At 40.7% G+C, this 23,148-nt stretch overlaps 1 protein-coding gene across 4 annotated transcripts in view; it reads right to left on the bottom strand.

Annotated features, from left to right (window-relative positions):
* The window catches only part of SCUBE1 (signal peptide, CUB domain and EGF like domain containing 1), a 295,072-nt gene that overhangs the window by 245,205 nt on the left and 26,719 nt on the right, over positions 1-23,148 (bottom strand). For all 4 annotated transcript variants that reach the window (XM_034783550.1, XM_034783551.1, XM_034783542.1 and 1 more), the window contains exon 3: positions 864-992. In XM_034783550.1, coding sequence (XP_034639441.1) covers positions 864-992 — 129 coding nt within the window. The remainder of the gene's footprint in view (positions 1-863; positions 993-23,148) is intronic.

Below are 23,148 nucleotides of genomic sequence, written 5' to 3' on the forward strand. Positions count from 1 at the left end.
GCCTACTACCTACCATATGATTTTACACATATTACCCCAGATGATGTTTGCTCTGTGTCAAAACACTGGTCACTGGAATTTGTGCCTGGGATTTTTGAGCAACTCAGTCTATTGCGGATTGTACATGTATGTGCACATGTACTTGTACATGCACAGCTGAATGGAAGGCAGGAAGCATGGACACTAGGATTCAGCACAAAGACCTATCATGAAGGTAGGGATGGGGGACTTGCAGTAGCAGTTATAAATGGATGTAATGGCACTAAATGTAATATGTACACATCTTTAATTTACAGAATGTGGGAATATACATCTTCATTCCCAAACATGTTTGAAGATCAGAAATGGGTATGAACCAAAATCTTGGATCCAAACATCCCTGAACCATGGGTGTTTGAAATCCAGATGTGAATCTGCATGCACATCTGGCAGCTTGTGCCCATCTCTGACTTAAACACTGGTAACATAGTTATAATTGTACCATTGCACTGTTCTACTCCCCAGGAATCCTGTACTCTACCAGACTTGTAGCTTTGACAGTCAAGAACTGGATTAGTCCCTGGCCAAGTGTCTACTAGTAATAGTATTGCTTAACTATTATTAATTCTTCTAGTCCCCTAGGAGTTTCATTTTTTTAAAAATCACATGAAAGGCCAGTCATGTGGTCCTGCTAATGTACACCAGTTACTGAAATAGACTCAATGGAAAGATTCCAGTCTATTTCAATGGGGTTTGGATTAGGTCTTAACTGATAATATATGCCTGACTACAGAATTCAGAGAGAAAATATGGCTTGCTAACCACAACTTAATAGGTAAAATGCACAAACTGAGTCACTCATCTTCACCACATTAATTACTTACCAAGACAGTTGTGACCGTCATGGGCCAACATGAATCCATCATAGCACGTGCACCTGTAGTTGCCTGGAATGTTGATGCACTCATGGACACAACCCCCATTGTAGAAGTCATTTTCACACTCGTCGATGTCTAAAACACAGGGTGGGGAAAAGCAATTTTCATTAAAAGATTTTACCAAGAATTCTGTTTATCCTGGATTATGGGTGTCAGCATACAGAAATATTCCCCCTGCTAAATTTGTAACATTGAATAAACATATCTGAATATTATATCATACATTTATATTACAACTTTTACCCAACAGAGATCTCAGAGTGCATTATGGAATGTATATGTAAGAGATCAACTAGGACTGAATTTCAGCCACCTTGTGGGTACAACATAGCAGCCATTCTGTTTCATGAGAACACTTTTTAGGAGGGGCTTGAGGAATAACTATATTCCCCTCAGAAATTGAAACAGCACAGGGATGAATTTAGGTGGGCAATCTGGAATTTGTCCAGCAAGGATACTTTATGAATCATTCATAAATATTACAGTACCTCACAGTACTATTTTATGGCATTAATTCAATATTAAGGGCCCCGTCTACCAAAACTGGGGTTGAGATTCCACGTGAACTGAAACCACCATTTTGAAGTGCTCTGTTATTTTCAACTTATAGTGAGAAGATGGGATGGTCCTGGGGTAAAATCACTGTACTGGGACTCAGAGGATGGGGGTTCCATTTCTGGCTCTGCCACAGACTTCCTGAATGACCTTGGGCAGGTCATTTAATCTCTGTGCCTCAGTTACCCTTCTCTAAATTGGGTGTAATAGTACTTCCTTTCCCCCATCCTTTGTCTGTCTTGTATATTTTGAGTCTAAGCTATTTGGATAGCATCTTTCTGTTACTGTATGAGTGTACGCTGCTTAGGTCCATAGTGCCCTACTTCGGTTAGAGATTCTAGGTGTTATTTATTTGTATTACATTACTAATAATGTAGTTCCATGGACAGCTAGACTAGAAAAATTAACAGAAAGAACAGATCTTTTTTGCCTTCTTCTCTCAAGTTGTTCACGTGACACTATTCAATTCTACCAACAGGTTAGAGGACTATTCCACTTCCATGTACAAAAAACTATATAAAATTAGTACTGGAGCCATAAATTCTACCCATTTTGCAGGTAGGGAGTCTTTTTCAGGGACTCACTGTTATTCAATGGAATTCACCATGCTGGATGACAGAAATTTATATCTCCAGAACTGTAGGTAACACACCAAGGGAGAAAGACAGATGAATTTAAATCATTTTCTGAAAACTTGAACAAAGGTGACAAAGTACAGAGATCGGGCTCATTTTGGTCTCTGACTGTGCTTTGAGAAATGCCAACAGATCAGCAACGAGAGTCATAATCATTATAACCACTCCATCCTGTGTCTCCAAATAGCTCGTTGATGCACTTGGAATAAACAGTGCCCAGGAAGTTTATTCATAAACACAAGTCCTAAGCAACTGCAGTGCCCAAGTAGGGTATTAAATGTGATTAGGTAGAGCAATGATTCTTTAGTGAGTAGAATATACCAGGAATTCAAACTAGGAGCATGGTCAGTTATATTAAACCTGTATATTTTTCATTTTGTTCAAATTGCTCCCTGTGTATAGCTTCATTTACCTTCTCTTATTCCACCTATAAGGCCAATATTTGGCTTTTTTTCTGTGGTAACTATAGAGTTAGTCCAGTCTGTTGATTCTTGAATTTCAGCCACCCTTAGCTTGTCAGGCTTTGATAACATTGTGACCCCTTTCCAAATGAACCCAACCACACAAAGTGAAACAAGTGAAACAGAGATATGTTTTAATCCAGTGGTTCTCAACCTTTCCAGACTACTGTACCCCTTTCAAGAGTCTGATTTGTCTTGCGTACGCCAAGTTTCACCTCACTTAAAAAATACTTGCTTACAAAATCAGACATAAAAATACAAAAGTGTCACAGCACACTATTATTGAAAAATTGCTGACTTTCTCATTTTTACAATATATTCCAATCAATTTATTTTATAATTATATGGTACTTACTTTTCAGGGTGATACTTGAGCCTGTTTTTCATTTGTTAGCCTTATCTGAAGCCCAAGCCCCACTACCTGGGGCTGAAGCATGTAACATAGCTTCGTGGGGCCTCCTGTGGCGTGAGGCCCCAGGCAATTGCCCTGCTTGCCACCCCCTAATGCCGACTCTGCACTTGTGAACCCCCTAAACCTGTCCCACAACCTTCCTGGAGGTCGCAACTCCCAGGTTGAGAAACACTGATATAGATGAGTTAAGTATTCCCTGGAAGACCTCTCCATATCCCAAGGGGTAAGCATACCCCTGGTTAAGAACTTCAATCCATCCATAAGTTGTTGAGCTAGATGCAGGAATTACTGGATGACCTACATAGCCTCTTTTATACGGGAGATCAGACTAAATGATCATAAATGGACCTTCTGGGCTTAAAATCTATGGATCTATGAATAAGCATTTTGCTTGGTTTTATGTCAAGACAAAAAAAAATCACTCACTGGCACCTGAAGGGAGATTTGAGGGCTTGCACAAAAAAAAAAAAATAATAATGGATCCAAGCTATCTCAAGAAGCTGGAGAACTCAGGCAAACTTTTCAAGAAAATTTGCACTTTGAATGAACCACACAAGTTTTGCGTGGGTTTGGATTTCTTAACAAAAAGATTTGTGCAGCCCATTTTTGAATTCATGTCCCTATGACAGAGGCATTGATAGGTTTTGTGTTGCAGTAAAATGCTAGCCACATTAGAGAGCAAAATCAGTAACACTGCTTCAGAGCAAAGACATCATCATATTAAGGGCCTGTATTGTAGGTTTAGCGATAAGTATATTGCTAGCGACTAGTGAGGTTGCATAGGAGATAATTGAATTAAAATGGCTGGCTGATGTGAATCTGTGGGCTCCTCTTCTGTAATCTCCATTACATTAGTGTTTATTCTGAAGTAACACCATTGATTTCAGTGGAATTATACCAGCATAACTGAGAGCAGAAGCTGGCCCAACATTTTTATATTGTAGCTATTACTTTCCAACCATTGACCCTACAAGACACCACCTCAGGGAAGCACAAAGCTACTGAGTTCCAATGTCTAATTACCCAAAACCTACATGAGAACCTCTTTGGTCAAAGAAGTCAGGCTGGAAATCTCATTTGAATAGACTTGCTTGATTTCCATTGCTTCCTCATTTTGGCCAGAGTGGAAATACCAGGAGAAAAAAGGCTTTTCTTTTTGTTTTTCCAGTTCCAACAGTGGTTAAAGCTATGAAGCACAGAGACACACAAAAAATGGAAACAAAACCAAAGGCAAAAATCCCAAAGTGATGGGAAATTTTCTGAATCTCAGTGAAGGCACTAAGGACTACATTGTCATTGCACTGAACTTCATTCTAGCTAGCTAGCCAGCTATAAGCAAGTGGCTTTCCCACCATGCTTTTTTACACAGTTCACACTCTGGAGCTGATCCAAATGCTCCCACTTCCCCCACAGCCCCACTGGAATCTGCCCTTATCATTAACTTAAATAAGGGTTCAGGGAAGATCTGTCCACAATGCTAACTTGCATTTGCTCTAAAAATATAAAATTCTAATACAGGAGAAACTGTTCATTATAACATTCATGTTTGTAATCTATTGATTTTTGGTATTGTCAAAACAGTAGTGAACTGAAATCAATATTTAGTAAAACCAAATTAAGAAACCAGACTAAAAAGATATCTGAAGTTGTTGAGCAAACTATGGGTATTTTAGGAGCTGTGACTTTATCCTAAAAGTACAAGAGCCCGTTTTGCCCCTTATGCTGAAATACCACCTCTAAAATAATTTTGATATCCACATACAGTTCAAAAACTTGAAGTGTATCTTAGGTATCTGGGAAAGTTCCAGAATTCTGTACATCACTGTATACATTGTGTTAATGTATCAAAATGGGCAAATATGAATTACTAACCTCTGATGAAATGGAAGCTATTCTTAAAATGTTGGGTTAGCGAGGTTGACTATAATTCAACTCAGAGGTGGAATCTGTAGCTTTGACTACGCTAGGGAAATATTTAGAAAGTTTCCCATTGTTGCTAACACCAGTTCAGCTACACAGAGACTCAACTGTTGAGAGCCCCAACATAGACAAAAGACAGCATCAATTGGATTTGCTCTGTTACCAGGTTTAACTTGACATGGTATTAAATATGGCACCATCCACAGTAGCCTCGCGTAACACTTTCAAAATTACCTAAGGGTATGTCTACACTGCAACATAAACCCAGGCTCAGACTCAGGTTTGAGTCCAACCCTCCTTTCCGTCTATACACAAATCTCTCCGACTCGTGCTTGGACCCAAGCTTCAAGCACCCTGTGAGAGTGGAGGTTCAAGCTTGAGTCAAGACGGGACCCTGGGCTTAAGCCCTATTGTTTTACAGTGTAGATGCAGCACCCCCACACTCATGTCTTGGACATTCACCAAAAGTATCCCACAACCCCATGGGCCAACTTCCTTTGTCCTCTCTAGCCCAAGAATTGCCAAATGACTCCAGGAAAATGGAAGCAACCTCCCTTGTTGTAGTGCAGCAGCTCATTGAATCAGCAATTAACCCTTCCCTTTTATTCTGACCGCTGAGCTGCAAACACACCTTTGGAGAACACCTTTGGGTAGGTCTATACTTAACTCCAGGTCCGGCAGTAAGCAATCGATCTTCTGGGATCGATTTATCGTGTCTTGTCTAGACGCGATAAATTGATCCCGGATCGATCCCGGAAGTGCTCGCCGTCGACGCAGGTACTCCTGCTCGGCGAGAGGAGTATGCGGCATTGACGAGGGAGCCTGCCTGCCACGTCTGGACCTGCGGTAAGTTCAAACTAAGGTACTTCGACTTCAGCTACATTATTCACGTAACTGAAGTTGCGTATCTTAGTTCGAAGAGGGGGGTTAGTATGGACCAGGCATTTGTGTGTTTGCAATGGACACTGATCAGAAGTAGTCCTTTGAAAAGTGCGCTGCTTCGTAGTCACAGGAGCAAAGCCAGATTTTGTTTAATCTCTGGTGTGGGGCCAGAATTAAAACAGTGGATTTTAGTAAGAGTATTAGGAATGACCATGCATACCAGTGAAGAGTCTTACAGAGCTGGAAATTTACTGGACCTAGTGATCAGTTGAGGGAGTGGATTAAGTGGCTCAAGACCAAATACTGGAAAACCAGAGACCAGAACCACATCGCGGGCAACTTGCTGATATTGCGCCCATTTTATGAGGAGTTTGACTTGGTCCTAGGTACTGCCCCAAGCATAGAGCCAACAGCAGCGCACAATGACTTGGTCAGCCAGGATGGTGACCCATTTTCCCGTGAATCCAGCATGGTGACTGATGTAGCAGGAACCAGCAGCAGGCACCGAGAATGCCCACTGAAGTGGAGAGCTTTGCCGCAGAAGCAGCTGTAGGACATCCTGGACCATACTTGGAGGAGCTTTTTGATGCCCTACCCTTGCACCGAGGAACAGCCTGCCGCGGAACTAGCAACAGAGATGGAAGGAACAGAAGCCGCCCTGGAGCCTGGTAGGCTTCTGGCTCCATTTTAACATTTCTGTGCTTCCACACTGGGCTATCTGAGACAATAACCCTCTGTGCCTTGTCCTGTGCCAGGCCCCTAGACCTCTACTGGCTGCAGCTCCTCCCCAGCTCACCCACACGGCAGCAGAAGCCTGGACCAATGCTCCTTCACATGCCATTCAAAGGAGAATCATTGCCATGGGGAACTTATAGTTGAAGTTCTGGAGAGGGCCAACAAGCAAGTCCAGTACCAAAGATAGGGGGACTTATGGGTAGAGGAAAGGCATAGCGAGAGGCAAGGCTCGGACTGGCTGCTTGAGGACAGGGATTCAGCAGGGGACCAGGCACTTGCTTCACAGTTCTTGGAACAGGAACGGCAGGTAAGGGAAGAGGACAGAGGGCAGCAGAAAGAACTGTCGGGGTGGCTGCTACCACCAATGACTGCAAACGTACTAACTCCTGCTGCACCCGCACCATGCCCTGAGTACCCTCTGCGGTATCCTGTGATGCAGTTCAGAAACAGCTTGGACAACTCCTTGGTCGGGTGGCCCATGCAATCAGGGCCTATGAGTGGCTGGGCAGGGCCACTGTGCCCCATGCATTCTTCCATTTTGACCCCCTCCACTGTGGATGCCTCCACCCCTTCCCCCAGTGCCAAGTGCACAGCAAACATGAAAGGAAGGGAAAAGAGAACAGGGGATCAGGGGACATGCAACACTAGGGAGTTTCTGTCTTGTACATGGTTTCACTGTTTGCTCTCGTTCATGTGCTTTTTTTAAGGGTTTGTTGTTACTGGTGTGTTGGTGTGGTACTGGCAGCTGGCCTGCCTGGCAATGGGTGAATATCGTACTTTTCTAATACGCATTTATACATAAAGCATTTTATCAAGAAAGTTTATTGCTATCGCTGCATCACATCATACAATGTGCATATTTCACATAATAAAGGTAAACATATGATCAGGGACAACTGGTAATTAGTATGCAAAACACCATTCCTCAATAGTTAGCTACATTAATCCATTCTTTCATCACTTCCTTATATCAATCCACATTGTCACCCAACCACCCCTCCCGCATTTGATAAGTGGTCAGGTCTTTCATAAGTACATTGCACCTCAATCACTCCCCCCTCAAGCAGTCAACCCCTCCTCCCCCACAATCACATTCATAAAGGTACTATTCTCCCTCTTCCACTGGGTCATGCTAGTCCATAGCGTGGGAACACAAAGCATCCCTGACTTATGTTGCCCAGTTGCATCTAGCTCCAGCTGCGGTAGGTGCACTTTCTGGTTAAGTGTACCAGTTCAGCAGTCCCTCACTATCATAGGTCCATTCGGGGGAAATGGCTCACCTTTGGCTTCACAAAGACTGTGAAGAGCACAGCAAGCCCCAGTAATGTGCACAGCGTTGATGACACTGGAATCCAAATGGGTTTGTAGACCTCTCCCATGCAGGGGTGGTGGAACAAGTTTTATAGTGGGGGCACTGAAAGCCATTGAACCAAACTGCAAACCCTGTATATGATGGAAACTACTTCAAGCCCAGGGGTGCTGCAGCATCACCTGTGCCTGTAGTGTTAGCACCAATGCTCCAATGGGATTTCAATCTGCCAAATGCACATTCAGCAACCGTTCTACATGGGCTGAGAGTGTAATTAAACCTTCCTTTGCCAGGGCCTCTGATATCAGGGTACGGTCTCATAAGCCAAGGCAAAAGCAGGTGTGCGAGGTCCCCCCAGAATAATGGTGAGGACAGTAACTCCATTCATGACAATGCCATTTGATGGGAATAGTGTCCCAGCCTCTCTGTGAAAGTAGACTCCCGCTCTGTGAAAAACTCTGGCATCATGAACTATTCCAGTGCAGTCCATGCTGACATTCATAAATCAGCCTCTGTGGTCCATGAGGGCCTGCATAACAATGTGCTCTTTGCAATTTATGTACCCATGTGCTCATTGAGGAGGGCAAACTATAGACATGAGTCTCATCAATAGCACCCTCATAGTTAGGAAACCCCATTTTCTCAAAGCCAGCAATTACTTCAAGAATATCATTTATGTTGGCCACTTCAGGGTAAAACACACACCTGCCACCACTTGATCCACAGTCAACTTTCTAATACCAAACCACTTGTCAATGGACGTGTAGCAGTCTGGGGTGGTCAGCTTCCAGATGGTTATGGCAACCCACTTCTGGACTGGCAAGGCTGCCTTCATGTGTGTGTCTTTACATTGGAGGGTCGGGACAAGCCACCCACCAAGCTCCTGAAATGTAGCTTTCTTCATGAGAAAGTTCTGGACTCCCTGCTAGTCACCTCAAGTCTGCATGATGATGTGGTCCCACCAGTCTGTGCTTATGGCCCTGCTCCAGAAGCACCGGTCTATGTAGAGGGCATCCATGGCTGCAATGAGTGTCATGAGCAGCATCAGCCAGTTCAAGTTTGCTATGACTGTGTCCTCCTCCTCCTGCTCCATCATTTGCTCTGCCAGGTGCCTTCAGTTGGTCAGAAAATTCTACTGAAATATCCACCAGCATCTCACAGAAGCTCTGCCCGTTTCCTGGCATGGGTGTGAAAGTGCAAGCAAGAAAAGTTCTTCAAATGGCACCTGCTCCATGTTGCTGGCTCCGGTTGCTGGGAGCACACAGACCAAAATGACTGCTTGGCTGGCTGTTCAAACTTCCTGTAACGTGCAGGGTGGACAGCCAATTTTTCCTACAGTGCATCATGATCAAAGGGCTAGAGTGGCAACATTTCTGGAAGATGCCAGGAAGTCTGGCATATAGTTGGTTGGATTCAAGTCTGTGTACTGCAGTGTGGATATCAGAGCAATGGGTTTGAACTCAGGTTAGAAAATTCTTAGTCTGTGGTTGACAATCAGCGTAGCTGTTCAAGCTCTGGGTTCTCTAACACAAAGTCCGCTGACTAGAGGCCCACTAACTCTGGGCTTACACTGCAGTGAAGACATACCCTGAATGAGTAAGAACTCTAAATTCAATTTTCAAAAGTGACTTTGGCACTTAGGAGCCTAAATCTCACAGAGACAGTTATGCATTGAACTGGCCATGTTCAGATCCAAAAAAACAAAAACAAAAAAAACCCACATCAGGTATTTTGTGCACATAAAATAGGCATATACAAAAATAAGTGTTTGCAATTACAGTGACTAAGACTGAAAATCTGGTTCTGACTATAAGGCACCTTTTCCTGTGCTGCCAAGCTGGAAAGGGACAACCAGTACCCTACGGTAGAGGGAGAAAAAACAATCAGATTCACTTTGCTAATGTGTTCACGAGAGATATTTTTAGCTCTTAAAGCAGTTTGAATCTGGATTTTATTTGAGGCAAAACCACCATTTATACCCTTGATGAAATTCTGGTTACAAAAGGTACAGGGAAAGCTTTAAACCAATCTCTAAAGCATCGACAATACCCAACCAAACTCATGTATATAACGTAACATACCCTGCAAGTCAGCAATATAAAAGGACCAATATAAAGTGAAGGCACTGTCCTAAAAGGAAATAAACTATCCTAATTCACGACTACACATAAAAAACCTTCATGGGTGAGATAGCACCTCTTTGAAAGAGATGAAGACAAAAGTGGAGTGAGTGATTGTACTGTGAAAACAACATTTCATAGAGTCTATGTTGCCACAATCGTACTGCACTTGTAAATTGTGACTTACATCCACATTGCAGCTACTACCTGCCACAGCGGTCAATTTTCAAATTTATACAAATGCATCATCAGTGTCTCAGCTTACTTTGACAGTGTGTCTGTCTCTGAAGTTACTCTTGGATGATCCAGGATATCCTCTGTTCATTTTAAAATTTAAAAGGAAAAGTTCAGTAAAAAAACCTGCAGTGGTAAAAAGAGCTAATACTAGGTTGGATCTGCTGACAAGTATGTGCATTGGTTCAGCGATAAGTTTGGATCAGTTAAATAGGTAGTTTAACCAGTTTAACTACAGCTGGTTGACAAAGCCCCTAGATCTAGAATTCTCAACAGAACCAGCTCTCTTATAAGTACATGTAGACCTGATTGAGCAAAGTTAAAAATACCACAAGAACAGATTTTTCTCTCCTAGTATTTCAATAATTCTGCTTCCAGTTCCAGTGGAAAGTAAAGGCACAGTGATGCACAGTAGTTAACAACAAAAAAGTTTTACACTTTAGAACCTCAAAAAAAGGCTAAGGTAATCAGAGTTTTGAGTAAATGTCAGTTCCCTTTTTATCTAATCAGGTTCACTCTGTTGTAATTGTGATGTTTATTGAGCACTAACAACAGGCTCAATATTGTATGGGAGGAGAAAGACATGGACCTTACCCCAAGGATCCTACACAATCTAACTCCAACAGAGTCCATCCCTATTTTTTACCATACTGGTTGACATTCATCAAGCACTTGAATCTCCAAAGAGTATCAGGATGCAGGTAATGAAATTTACTCTACTGGGTGTATAAGCATAATAGCAGCTCATACAGAGCTTGATCCAAAGCCCATTGAAATCAGTGGAAGTCTTTGCATTGACTTCTGTGGGTTTTTGGGTCAGACCCAGTCTTATTGTAATTAACACGTAACAAAGGATGGCTTGCCTTTGAAAGCCTTAGAGCTAAATTTAATTTACTGCACTCTGCAGATTTCTGTAGACTGCTGCAAATGGAACATTTGGCTTGACTTTTATCCTGACAACTATGAAAGGGTACAGATCCCAATATCCACATGCTGTCTGTGTCTGCAATGATCGATCTTCAGACCATGGCATAGTTTGTTTGAAAGGAGTGTTTTTTCTTAGAAACCTTAATCTCTTTCTGTACTCCGAGTTATAAAAGGGGGGTGGTGGATTTAATTTAATATAATTAAATTGAAATTGATTTTGAATAAAATAATTTATGCTTTTGAATCTCCTTAAATATATACCAACAGGAATCTATCTGCCCACATCCATTTTATACATCTTTCATCTAAATTAGAGATTCAAATGCAAAATCTAGCACTGAGGATATCATGAGAACAGTGAGGATATCATGTTGATTTCAGCATACTCCCTAAAAGAGTTTGCACTCTAAAATGGTTTGAAATGTAATGTTTTAATTGTTGGTGTGCCAGAAGTTGGTTAGATATACATATTTCTTCAAGATCTGAAGGAGACAGGTTTCAAGGTCTAGATATCTTTATTTCTGCAATTTAAACAATGTATCATCAAAGAATCATTAGGGAAAATAAATAAAATTTGTCTTGTTTGGAGGCTTGGAAAAGTTAATGAAGAAACTACATAGGTGCATAATTTTAGATTTTCATACCTCAGGCCCCAAGAAATGTTGTTAGTTCTCATTTTGCCTATGGAAAATGAGAGAGAAGAACTTGCCACGCTTTGTGGGGTTTATTTCGTTGCACTAAAAGACTGGTCACACAATACCTTTTCAATTGTAGCATGTCACCTACAGCTCTGGAATTGAATATTGCAATCCCCATTGCAAAATGTTGCAATACACATTGATCACATATATAATAATAGTGATATTTTTTGTTTCTATTGTCCCTTCCACACAAGGACTTCAAATTAAACCTCAGTCACTCGTCCTATCTGAGATAAGGAAGTATCCTCATTTTTCAAATGTGTGCATTAGGGGGAAAAAAAGATACTATCTATGCTAATTTATAGGCCTTGTACAAGTAAGAATACAACCCCAAATTTAATAGGCGTAAGACCTCCACTCTTCCTCACTGCAACCTCCTCTCAGAAAAGTCTGAGAAAAGAGGAGTGTCTTACAGTGTCTGGAGGTTATAAAGTCCCAGGGTGAAATTTCAACCCTATTAAAGTCAATGGGAGGTTTGCAACGGACTTCAGTGGGGCCAAGATTTCACCCCCAGACTCTGTTCTTAGAAGTTTGTGGAGTCGAGGTCCCTGCACTTACGCATCCTGCCCTCTTGTTTAAAATAGCTACATTGATTGGGTCACTAAGACTAAGATAGTACTGTGGAAACCACGGTACCAAGTGATTAAATGGACTTGCCGTCAGCCTAGGGTGACCAAATAGCAAGTGTAAAAAAATCGGGACGGGGGTAGAGGGTAATAGGTGTCTACATCAGAAAAAGCCCCCAAAATCGGGACTGTCCCTATAAAATTGGGACATCTGGTCACCCTACCTCAGTCACAGAGTAATTATCTGTCAAGGATGGGATTAGGACTCAAATTCCTGATTTCTAGTTCCAAATTCAGAATAGTAAACAATACATTATCTTCCCCTTTTTACAAGTGAGGAAACAGACACAGAGATTAAATAATGTGTAACAAGCCAGCAGCAAAGCCAAAAACAGAAACTCAGGACTAAACCCCAGTCCTAGGTCATAACTGTAAGACCAACCTTCTTCTCTAGTATGTCTGGGTTACAATATCTGTATTTTGTAACCGTAAGAGTTGTACAAATTGAAAAACTGTATGGAGGATGGATAGATTTACTTTTCTTGGTCATACTGTTAAACGTGTTGGATAACCTGTCAGGACGATTTGAGACAACCACTTGAACATTTGTACTTCTCATATAAAGTTACTAGTTCTAAAACTAGAAAGCCAATTCTGGATTGACCAGCTGGAACAAAAGCTTATGACTGATAACATCGCACACATTGGTCAAATTTTCCAGAAGCGCAAGTTTCGCTGGAAACTCACAACCAGAGAAAGATCCAGAAAAGGATACAATTCTAAATGGGAGTTTAGTTTCAGTGAAGGTTGCAGAATTTGGTGCAGTTCCCTGTATGTTATCTCAAGTCATTCGAGATTTGCTTATGAATTGGAAGATTTGGCCTAACCAGAGAAATGAAAAATCAAAGATGAGAATATGTTACAAATTCAACTGATCCCAAAGATCCATTGAAATTTTTGCACTTCAGCCAGTTGACTTTCAGAGAGAAGAGTATTTCATGTCATGTTCTGAGCCTATTTATTAATGTATCAAGAGATTTGAGATTCATTCAGATTTTTTTCCCCCAAACAAATCCATTTCAAAGTGAGGTTAATTTCTGAAAAGACCTTTCCATGGTTGTGTTCATACCTTACTTTGAATGGAAAGAAACATTAGTTTTTTAAAGTAGATTTGGTTCCTTCCTTCAACCTAAAGAAATAACACTTTTTCCCTATTTTTGCCTCATAACTGTTAATGTTCTTTTGATTCCTATGGCCTTTGAAATACTATGATCTAATGAATCAGCGAGAAACACGTAGTGTGCATTTTTATTGCTTTCCAGTTATGATGTCTTCAAGATGTGTCTGTCCAAGAATACTGTAAAGTTTGTTAGCCATTCGGACGGTTCTAAGAGCCAAGGTACAGGGTGACCAGGATGGGAGTTGGGAGGTCCACAAAAGGAAAGCCTGATGTTTCTCTGTGAGGCCAGAGGAAAGGTGCAACAGTTATTATGGTATCTCTAGCATCAAATTGCTTTGATAAAAGTCCATAAGAGCCCTCCTGCTAGCGATAGCCTCGCTCCAACTTTTTTCTATTGGGGTGTCCAGAGAGAAACAAAAATAATCTAGTTGTTACAGCTTTCTCTAAAAAAAGGTCACAAAGCCCTATTTTCAAATATTCAAATGGCAATGAAATGAAAGTGCCGCACCAATATAATGGGTCTGATTTGGATACAAATTGTGGTGGTGTGGGGTTTTTTGGTTTTTTAGTAAACCAGTTCATGTGGAAAACATGCAACACTTTGTGTTGCTTTTATTTGCTTCCTTTTTTCTGCAATAACTCGGTACTATGTTTTATACCTTTTAGGGCAGTTGTAAAAAAAATAAAAGAACTAACACAAACCAAACTATGGAAGGGTATTGTCAAGCTGGTTAAATAAAATAAAAGCACAATCGATGCATTTCTGTCATACTAAAGAAGTTCTAAAATTAAAGTTGTTATTGTATCTTTCCTACAAGTATTTCTGATGCATTTGGAAAGCATTTGAAATAGCTGATTATTTACCTCTTGCTGCAAATATTTTCTACTTGTGGAAGCACTGTGTAATGTCTTTGCTCTTCTCCAAAAAATATTGTCTCTAGTTATTATCTTGTGAGTCATGAATTTTAAGAAAGCTAAAAGGCATCTATTTAAGGACTCATTCTTAAAAAGATCTCTTTTATCGGAGAAATAACAATAGTATTGAAACCTGAGTCTTGCCCTAATACCTCGTGATCATAGCAAATGTGAAGCAAGTTACTTAAAGACATATGGGATAAAGATGCCTCTTCTAGAACTGCCAGACCAAGGAGCCCATGAAGCTTGTGGGTTTGCTTCAGTAGGAAAAGGAGATGGTTAGCAAACATATTAGTTTGTGTGTTTTAGTTAACATGGTCTAGATAATATTTAGTCATGTCATGAGTGCAGGGGACTGGACTAGATGACCTCTCAAGGTCCCTTCCAGTCCTATGATCCTGTCTTTTAAACACCACTTAAACACCTAGCAGAGACAAAAAGAGTCATGTTTAAAAATGTGTTAGCTGGTCATGGTGAACACTCAGGTGCATGTATGTGTGGCTACTATAGGGGAAGGCTTTTCCATAACTAACACTTTTTTTAAATGGGAAGTTTGCACAGAGAACAAGCATAAATACAGCTTTTATGTAGTAATTACAGGTTTAATTATTTATTGTTTGTTCAGTGCCTTGTCATATTCATCTTTCAGTGAGAAAACATGCTCCCCTTTAGCTCCACAGCTATTTCTGCCCTTGGTTTCTCACAAATCCCTATTCACTTTCTCTATTTCTCTTCCCTATCCCTGTCTTTGGGCATCTCCTTTCTTCTTTCCCCTGCATTGCCTTCCCTGCAGGAACTCCCAATTTCCACCACAATCGGGTAATTTTCACTCCTTTCCCCCATTTCATCTGCTAAAATGATCAGCAATTAAACATTAGTTTGCAATGTTGTTGTAGTCATATTGGTCCCAGAATATGAAGAGACATGGTAGGTGATGTAATATCTTTTACTGAACCAACTTCTGTTGGTGGAATGTACAAGCTTTCAGACTTCACAGAGCTCTTTTCAGGTCAAGATTAATCAAATAATTAATGTTAATACTTAAGTATCATCATTGGGCTGTAGAGATGACACTCCAATCAGATTAGTGGAAGACAAGCTACTGTCTTCCTGCAGTAGATCAGCTGGTTGAGCAGTAGACTATGGGTTCAATTTATATAGCAATCCATAGGTTGCAGGTTCAATTTCAGCTTGAAGGAACTACTTGCTTTTTTCATGGATGATAGAATAGGTCCCAGAAAACTGGAGAAAGGCTAACGTAGTGCCCATCTTTAAAAAGGGGGAGAAGGAGGAGCCGGGGAACTCTAGACCAGTCAGCCTGACTTCAGTACCTGGGAAGCAACTAGAGCAAAGTATAAAAATATTCAATTTGCGAATACTTGGAGGTTGATGAGGCAATCATAGCAGCCAGCATGGATTTACTGAGAACAAATCATGCCAAACCAGCTTGATTTCCTTCTTTGACAGGGTAGATAGGGGGCAGCAGTGGACATAATATACCCGGTTTTCAGCAAGGCTTTTGATACAGTCCTACACAACATTCTGATAAGTAAGCTGTAGAAATGTGGGCTCAGCGGAACTACCATTAAGTGGATACATAATTGATTAAACAACCACAAACAAAGAGTAACTATTAATAGAATGATGTTAGATTGGAGAGAGGTCTCAAGTGATGTTCCACACGGATCTGTTCTGGGCTCGATGTTGTTTAACAGCTTTATTAATGACCTGGGTGATCAAATTTGCAGATGACACAAAGCTGGGGGTAGGGGGAAGGGCAGTTGCCAATACTTTGGAGGATAGAGTTAAAATTCAGAGGGATCTTGATTAAATGGAGAACTGGGCTACAGACAACATAATTAAATTCAACAGACAAATGCAAGGTGCTATACTTAGGGAAGAAAAATCAAGTGCGCAAATACAGAATGGGGGACAATTGGCTTGTCAGCAGCCCTGCTGAGAAGGATCTGGGAGTGTGGTGGATTACAACCTCAACATGAGTGAGCATTGTGATGCTGTTGCAAGAAAAGCAAATGCAATTTTAGGTTGCATTAACAGAAGCACAGCATGCAAGTCACAGGAGGTAATAGTATTGCTCCACTCAGTGCTGGCTGGCCTCAGCTGGAGTACTGTGTCCAATTTTGGTCACCAATGTATAGAAAAGATGTGGAGAAACTGGAAAGGATCCGTAGACGAATGACAAAGACGATCAAAGGTATGGAATGCAAGCCATATGAGCAAAACTGAAGGAACTGGGTAAGTTTACTTTGGAAAAGAGGAGATTAAGGGGGGACATGATAGCGGTCTTCAAATACTTGAAAGGCTGCCATAAAAAAGATGGAGAAATGTTGTTCTCTCTTGCCACAGAGGGCAGGACAAGAGGCAATGGTTAAAAATACAGCATAGCTGATTTAGATTAAATCTCAGGAAAAACTTCCTAAATGTAAGAACAATATGACAATAGAACAGACTGCTTAGGGAGGTTGTGGAAACTCCTTCACTGGAGGTTTTCAAAAGGAGGGCGGATAACCATCTGTCTTGGATGGTTTAGAAACAACAAATCCTGCATCTTGGCAGGGGGTTAGACTAGATGGTCCTTGTAGTCCCTTCTAACCCTATAATTCTAAGAGAGTTTACCCCTCTGAATCATTGGTTCAAGCTGTTTGCAGACCCAGGCAAACATTATTGCCTCGCTTTATACTTGGTTCACGTATGGCAAGTTCTTTCTGAAGCCATGAAATTGAAGATGCTGCATAATCTTGACATCACCTGCAAGCCACAAAAATCCCCTCTCTGGGCTGCAGGTTTGACACTCCTGGAATAGAATGTGAGGTGAGGTCAAAAAAATGAAATCAACCATCATTAAGAGTCGTGAAATTCCAGAGTTGAGTGCTTGATTGCTTACGGCCTTACCATGGCACTAATGGTAGAGTTTATTTGGCATTCTTTGTCTAGAATGCCCATTTATTTTCTAAAAAGACCATCGCAAGTACGGTCATAAAAAAACCCACAAAGAAGTATAGCTCTCTCCTCAGAGGGTGTATATAAGTGCCATTAGTGATAATGAGTATTGTGTATGTATGACGGCCATTGTCTTAGCCATCAGAGTGGGGACTGAACACAGGCGCTCCAAAGCTAAAAACTAGTGTGGGTTGGGAATTTTTTTTATTAAATGTTTTTCACTGGAAAATGTTCATCTATCCAAATGGTTTCTCAGGTTCAGGATGGAATTTCTGGTTAAATCAAGAGACAGAGACATCCTGAATAGCCAATAATTTAGAGCTTAGGGCACTCACCTGGGATGACACAGACTCGGGTTCCATTCCCTGTTCTGTCTGATTCAGAGTGTGCCTCTCTCTCTGTTTTTTTGGTAAAATTTTTCAAAGGTCTAGTTTTCATTCCAATGACAAGCAAAATGTCAGAAATTCAAAATTTTTCGCAAAACCGAATTATTGTTTTCTGGCCAGCCCTACTAAAAGCATGACTCTCTTCAGCATGAGCTAAAGAGCCATGCTCACAAGCTGGGACAGTTACACACCCACACCCTGTGTGGATGTGACACAGAAAGGGACACATAATACGCACTAGCCAGTGAGTTACACATGTGCATTGAGGGGCAAATATAATGCAATGTCAGACACATGCATAAAAATGGACGTATACAATTTCATCTGAACTGCTTGCTACATTCTAGGTCTATTCGGTGTTCATATCGAACTTTTCTAGATCAGCCCAAATTGTTGTTATCCTGCATAAGACATCTTGAACCCCTAATTGGGATTTGTTCATGGTTTGACATGTTTCCTAATTGATATTTAAACAGATTGACTACAAGTTCTTTGAACTGCAAATGAGATATCAAAATAAAGATTGATACCTGCAGAGCACAGAACAGTTTTCGAGTCTGTCTTTATTTAGTAGCTGCAGCACCTGACAAGCTCAAGCAGAGAGACTTCCTGTTCACAAGTCATTATGGATGTGAAACATGACATCTGACAGTGCTTCTCCCACCACTGCTAAATCACACCCACTTCCACCACAATTCCCTCTTTTAATTTAAGGGGAAATGTTTGATTCCATGTCTAATCCAGGAAATGCTTGGAAGACTAATGGGAGCATATTTTGGTGCTTCTTAATTCCCCATGTGATGTCCATGGATCCTGGCAACTGGGGCTTTAGTAAATGACAGTTGAAAGAATAATCTCACATATTCAAACTCAGCAAATAAACATAAAAGATTTGGGGTCCTCTCTCCACCACCTTAAGATTATGCAACCAGCCAAGTAATATATGTATAACTCACTAACTATATTAACCTAGAGTCACATGGAATTCCTGATCATGGAATTCTGACATACAAAACATGTCACTCAAAATCCATGACTTTTTGATTCTTTTTAAAATGGATAGAAGTTTTTTCTAAAATTAAAGCCCATTTTGCCAGCATTGTTTGCTGAACACTAACCTACCTTTTTTGGCTTTTGGGTGGGAGCGCATAACAGAAAGCTGTAGTTTCTTCTGCATTCCTATAATAAAGAACCAGTGGCTGATCACACCCTGTAAAATGGGTAACTCCTATGTACAGTGTATTTCATGCTTCAGTCTCTGGCAGATTAGTACTACTTAAATTTCATGCTGACCCACCCAAGGCCATGAGTGATACATTATGCTCTATGCTGTTGGTTAATTACACAGAACACATGAATGCTATTCGTACTGGGAGCATGACAAAATCTTACTGCAATAACAATCCATTTAATAATGCGTTGGGGGACAATGCAGTTGTGTTCCCAGCTAGTACCAGACCCAGTATCCATGTGACCCAGGAAACAAAAGCTTTGGGTCATCTGTGGCATTCCAATCTTGGTAAGTTAATGGTTCACACAGCTGCCCGTCATCATCACCATATGCTAAACAAAATGCTTTCCCACTAGTTCACAGCTGCAAAAGTCTTAATTTATTCAGCTAGAATCAGCCTAGATTCAATATAGGTCTGGTAGTTTTAAGTAAGGAAAGCCTTTCATAATTGGGCTTGCAAAGCAGAGACAAGCATATGCTTCTGGCTGTATTGAAATGACCAGATATTTTAGTTAATTCCGAACACGCAGGACAATAATACATCTATTAAATTGCACTTAACTGGGAGAGGATTCTGTAAATGAACATGCAATGAGCAAAGCATGCATTTATTTCTGAATTATTGTACCACCGTTATTGCCACAGCTAGCTTTTAAATTAGAGAAAGGTGTACTCAGACTAGGTGGGCAACTATAGGCAGTCAACCATTTTAACACTTAAAAATGTATTGAAGAAGTGGGTATAAGTAAACTGTACATAAGGACACAATTCGTCACCTTCAGGGATGGAAAACTGAAGTTCCAATGCTTGGGGTCATTAAAGATCTCATGGTAGTTTTGGCAAGACTAGGAGGTCAATCCTGATAAAGTGACCACATTTCAATTTGGGTAATTTTACTTTCTACTTATTAAATTTCCCTGTATTTTCTACTGGATAAGGTATTATTTCCTTTCTGTCCTAAATTGTGGAGTAGTGTTGCTGAGCACTGCTTAAAGCATCTATTGTGTTCCAGCCCAGAGGTGGATATATTTCAGTGGCAGATAAAGTGATAACGGTAGATAATTTATCTTGATGTGGCCCAATTTTCAAAAAGGTGCTAAACACTCCTATTAATGTCAGGGGAGCTCAGCCCCTTAGGAAAAAATATTGGACAAGTGAAATTATTTTGTGATGAACGATACTATGTATATTTAAGAAAGTTAGCTTCATTAATGGCCTGATCTATTTACTTCAAGGAGAGTTGAGAAGATTAACTTCAGTGGAAATTGGTTCAGCTTGTATGAACCATATGAGCAAAACTTTAAAATCTGGAGATGTGCTGGAGATGTGCTCAGAAATATGTGAGTGCACACACAAAATATAGCATCGAGTGTGCAATGTGGCAATTTTTTAACATTTGCAAGTTACTTCAGTTTGTGTTCTTTCCAGCTGTTGTAAATTAGGAACCTTTCAATATCAGTTCAATAGATACAGGCATGCAAAAGATGCTAAGCCACATATTTGATTGCTTGCTATGTAAGAACTAAGTATTAGCAGGGTCCCATTTATTCTGTGATCATGGAATTTACTGTAGAATTCACCCCTTTCTTCAGAAGGGTACAATGAGAGGAGAGCTTGTATTTGTAATTAGGGGAAATTTCACTTGTTATACTTCATGATTCAATTTGTTTCTTATTTAGGACTGAATATGAAGAATTAAAGGAACAAAAGAATTCCTACAGCTCACATACAGAATTCAGACAACACTGTGCATCTGAAATGACATGCCAATATTTGCACCCCTAATTTACTGCATTCCACCACCACCCCATCTTTAATGTGCATGGACTTACATAAGCATTATGACTTAGTCATGCAGAGAGTTACTCAGAGTTCTCTTGTTTAGATTGGTTTCAGAGTAGCAGCCGTGTTAGTCTGTATCCACAAAAAGAACTGGAGTACTTGTGGCACCTTAGAGACTAACAAATTTATTTGAGCATAAGCTTTTGTGGGCTACAGCTCACTTCTTCGGATGCATAGAATGGAACCTATATTGAGGAGATATATACACACATACAGAGAGCATGAAAAGGTAGGAGTTGTCTTACCAACTCTGAGAAGCCAATTAAGTAAGAGAAAAAAACTTTTGAAGTGATAATCAAGATAGCCCAGTACAGACAGTTTGATAAGAAGTGTGAAAATACTTACATGGGGAGATATATTCAATGTTTGTAATGGCTCAGCCATTCCCAGTCTCTATTCAAGCCTAAGTTGATTGTATCTAGTTTGCATATCAATTCAAGTTCAGCAGTTTCTCGTTGGAGTCTGTTTTTGAAGCTTTTCTGTTGCAAAATTGCCACCCTCAGGTCTGTTATTGAGTGAGCAGACCGGTTAAAGTGTTCTTCTACTGGGTTTTGAATGTTATGATTCCTGATGTCAGATTTGTGTCCATTTATTCTTTTGCATAGAGACCGTCCAGTTTGGCCAATGTACATGGCAGAGGGGCATTGCTGGCACATGATGGCATATATCATATTGGTAGATGTGCAGGTGAACGAGCCCCTGATGGCATGGCTAAAGTGATTAGGTCCTATGATGATGTCACTTGAATAGGTATGTGGACAAAGTTGGCATCGGGCTTTGTTGCAAGGATAGGTTCCTGGGTCGGTGTTTTTGTTCAGTGGTGTGTGGTTGCTGGTGAGTATTTGCTTCAGTTTGGGGGGTTGTCTGTAAGCGAGGACAGGTCTGTCTCCCAAGATCTGTGAGAGTGAGGGATTATCTTTCAGGATAGGTTGTAGATCTTTGATGATGCGCTGGAGAGGTTTTAGTTGGGGGCTGAAGATGACAGCTAGTGGTGTTCTGTTATTTTCTTTATTGGGCTTGTCTTGTAGGAGGTGACTTCTGGGTACTCGTTTAGATTGCTTACCATGCAATGCTTTTTACTAGCAATTTTAATTTACTATGTATAGATAAGAAAAATGCAGTAATCTGTATATTGTCTAAAAGCCCAATTTACTTATATTTAAAAAACAAACAAAACCTCTTTTAAAAAAAAAAAAAGGCTAGCTGCATATTCAGTTACCTGTTTGCACATATAATTACCCTGTTTTCGTGCATCGTTGTGGGTGCTCAGATCATATGTGAGTATTCAGAGTTGGATGCCATTATAATAAGTAGATTTATATTCCAGTTTTGAGTTAAACTCCATGGTCCCAATCCAGCATGTGTAAGCAGAAAAGAAGCCAGTCAGAAGGACATAATGGCATTCAACTGTTGTGCTCCGCTCCTTGTTCTTCAAAACCTCTGGGGTAAAATCCTGGCTCCATTAAAGTCACTGACAAAACTCTTACTGACTTCCATAGGACAGGATTTCACTCAGGAAATTCAGACTTTGCAGATTTCTGGGATGGGACTTGGTATGAGCAGGTGTGGTCAGCATATGCTAGTACCTCTGAACCCCGACCTTACTGCTGACATTTTACAGAGCAATGTGCTATGTACATGGCCAAAGGCAGCTAGGATTCAGGCTCACACTAACTTTGCAATGTGAATGGTGCACCCATTTTAGGGGTGGGGAAATATTGCACAACTCATGCCGTCATAGATTGGTCAGTGAGGGGATAAAAGTGAAGATAGCACTTGCTTTCATATAGGTATCAATTACAAAAACATTACAGGGACACAATGGGTAAAATTTTGAAAAGTGCCTAAGAGACTTAAACTCCTAAGTCGCACTTTCAAAAATAATTTACGTACCGAGGAGCCCAAATCCCATTGGAAGTCAATGAGATTTAGGCTAAGTCAGTTTTGAAAATGTGACTTACTTGCTTTTGAAAATTTTACCCATTTAATGTCAGCATCAAGATTTTCAAAATGCTTAGGGATTTTTGGTGCCTGTCCAGAGTCTCCTTAAAGGTGCTGAACTCCCACCCTAAGAAGATCAGGCTGCTTTAAGTTGTCCAGTGTTGGGCACCCAAAAGCACTAATCACTTTTGCAAATCTTGGCCAACATAGCACAGGAAGAGATGACAACCAGCAACAGAATAACAATTGCTGATGAGGGGTAGAGTTACATGGTTACTCGTTTTCACATTTTAAGGATTCTCTTAGTTCTCTATACAT

The sequence above is a fragment of the Trachemys scripta genome, chromosome 1 (assembly GCF_013100865.1).
Source record: "Trachemys scripta elegans isolate TJP31775 chromosome 1, CAS_Tse_1.0, whole genome shotgun sequence".
Taxonomy (NCBI): domain Eukaryota; kingdom Metazoa; phylum Chordata; order Testudines; family Emydidae; genus Trachemys; species Trachemys scripta.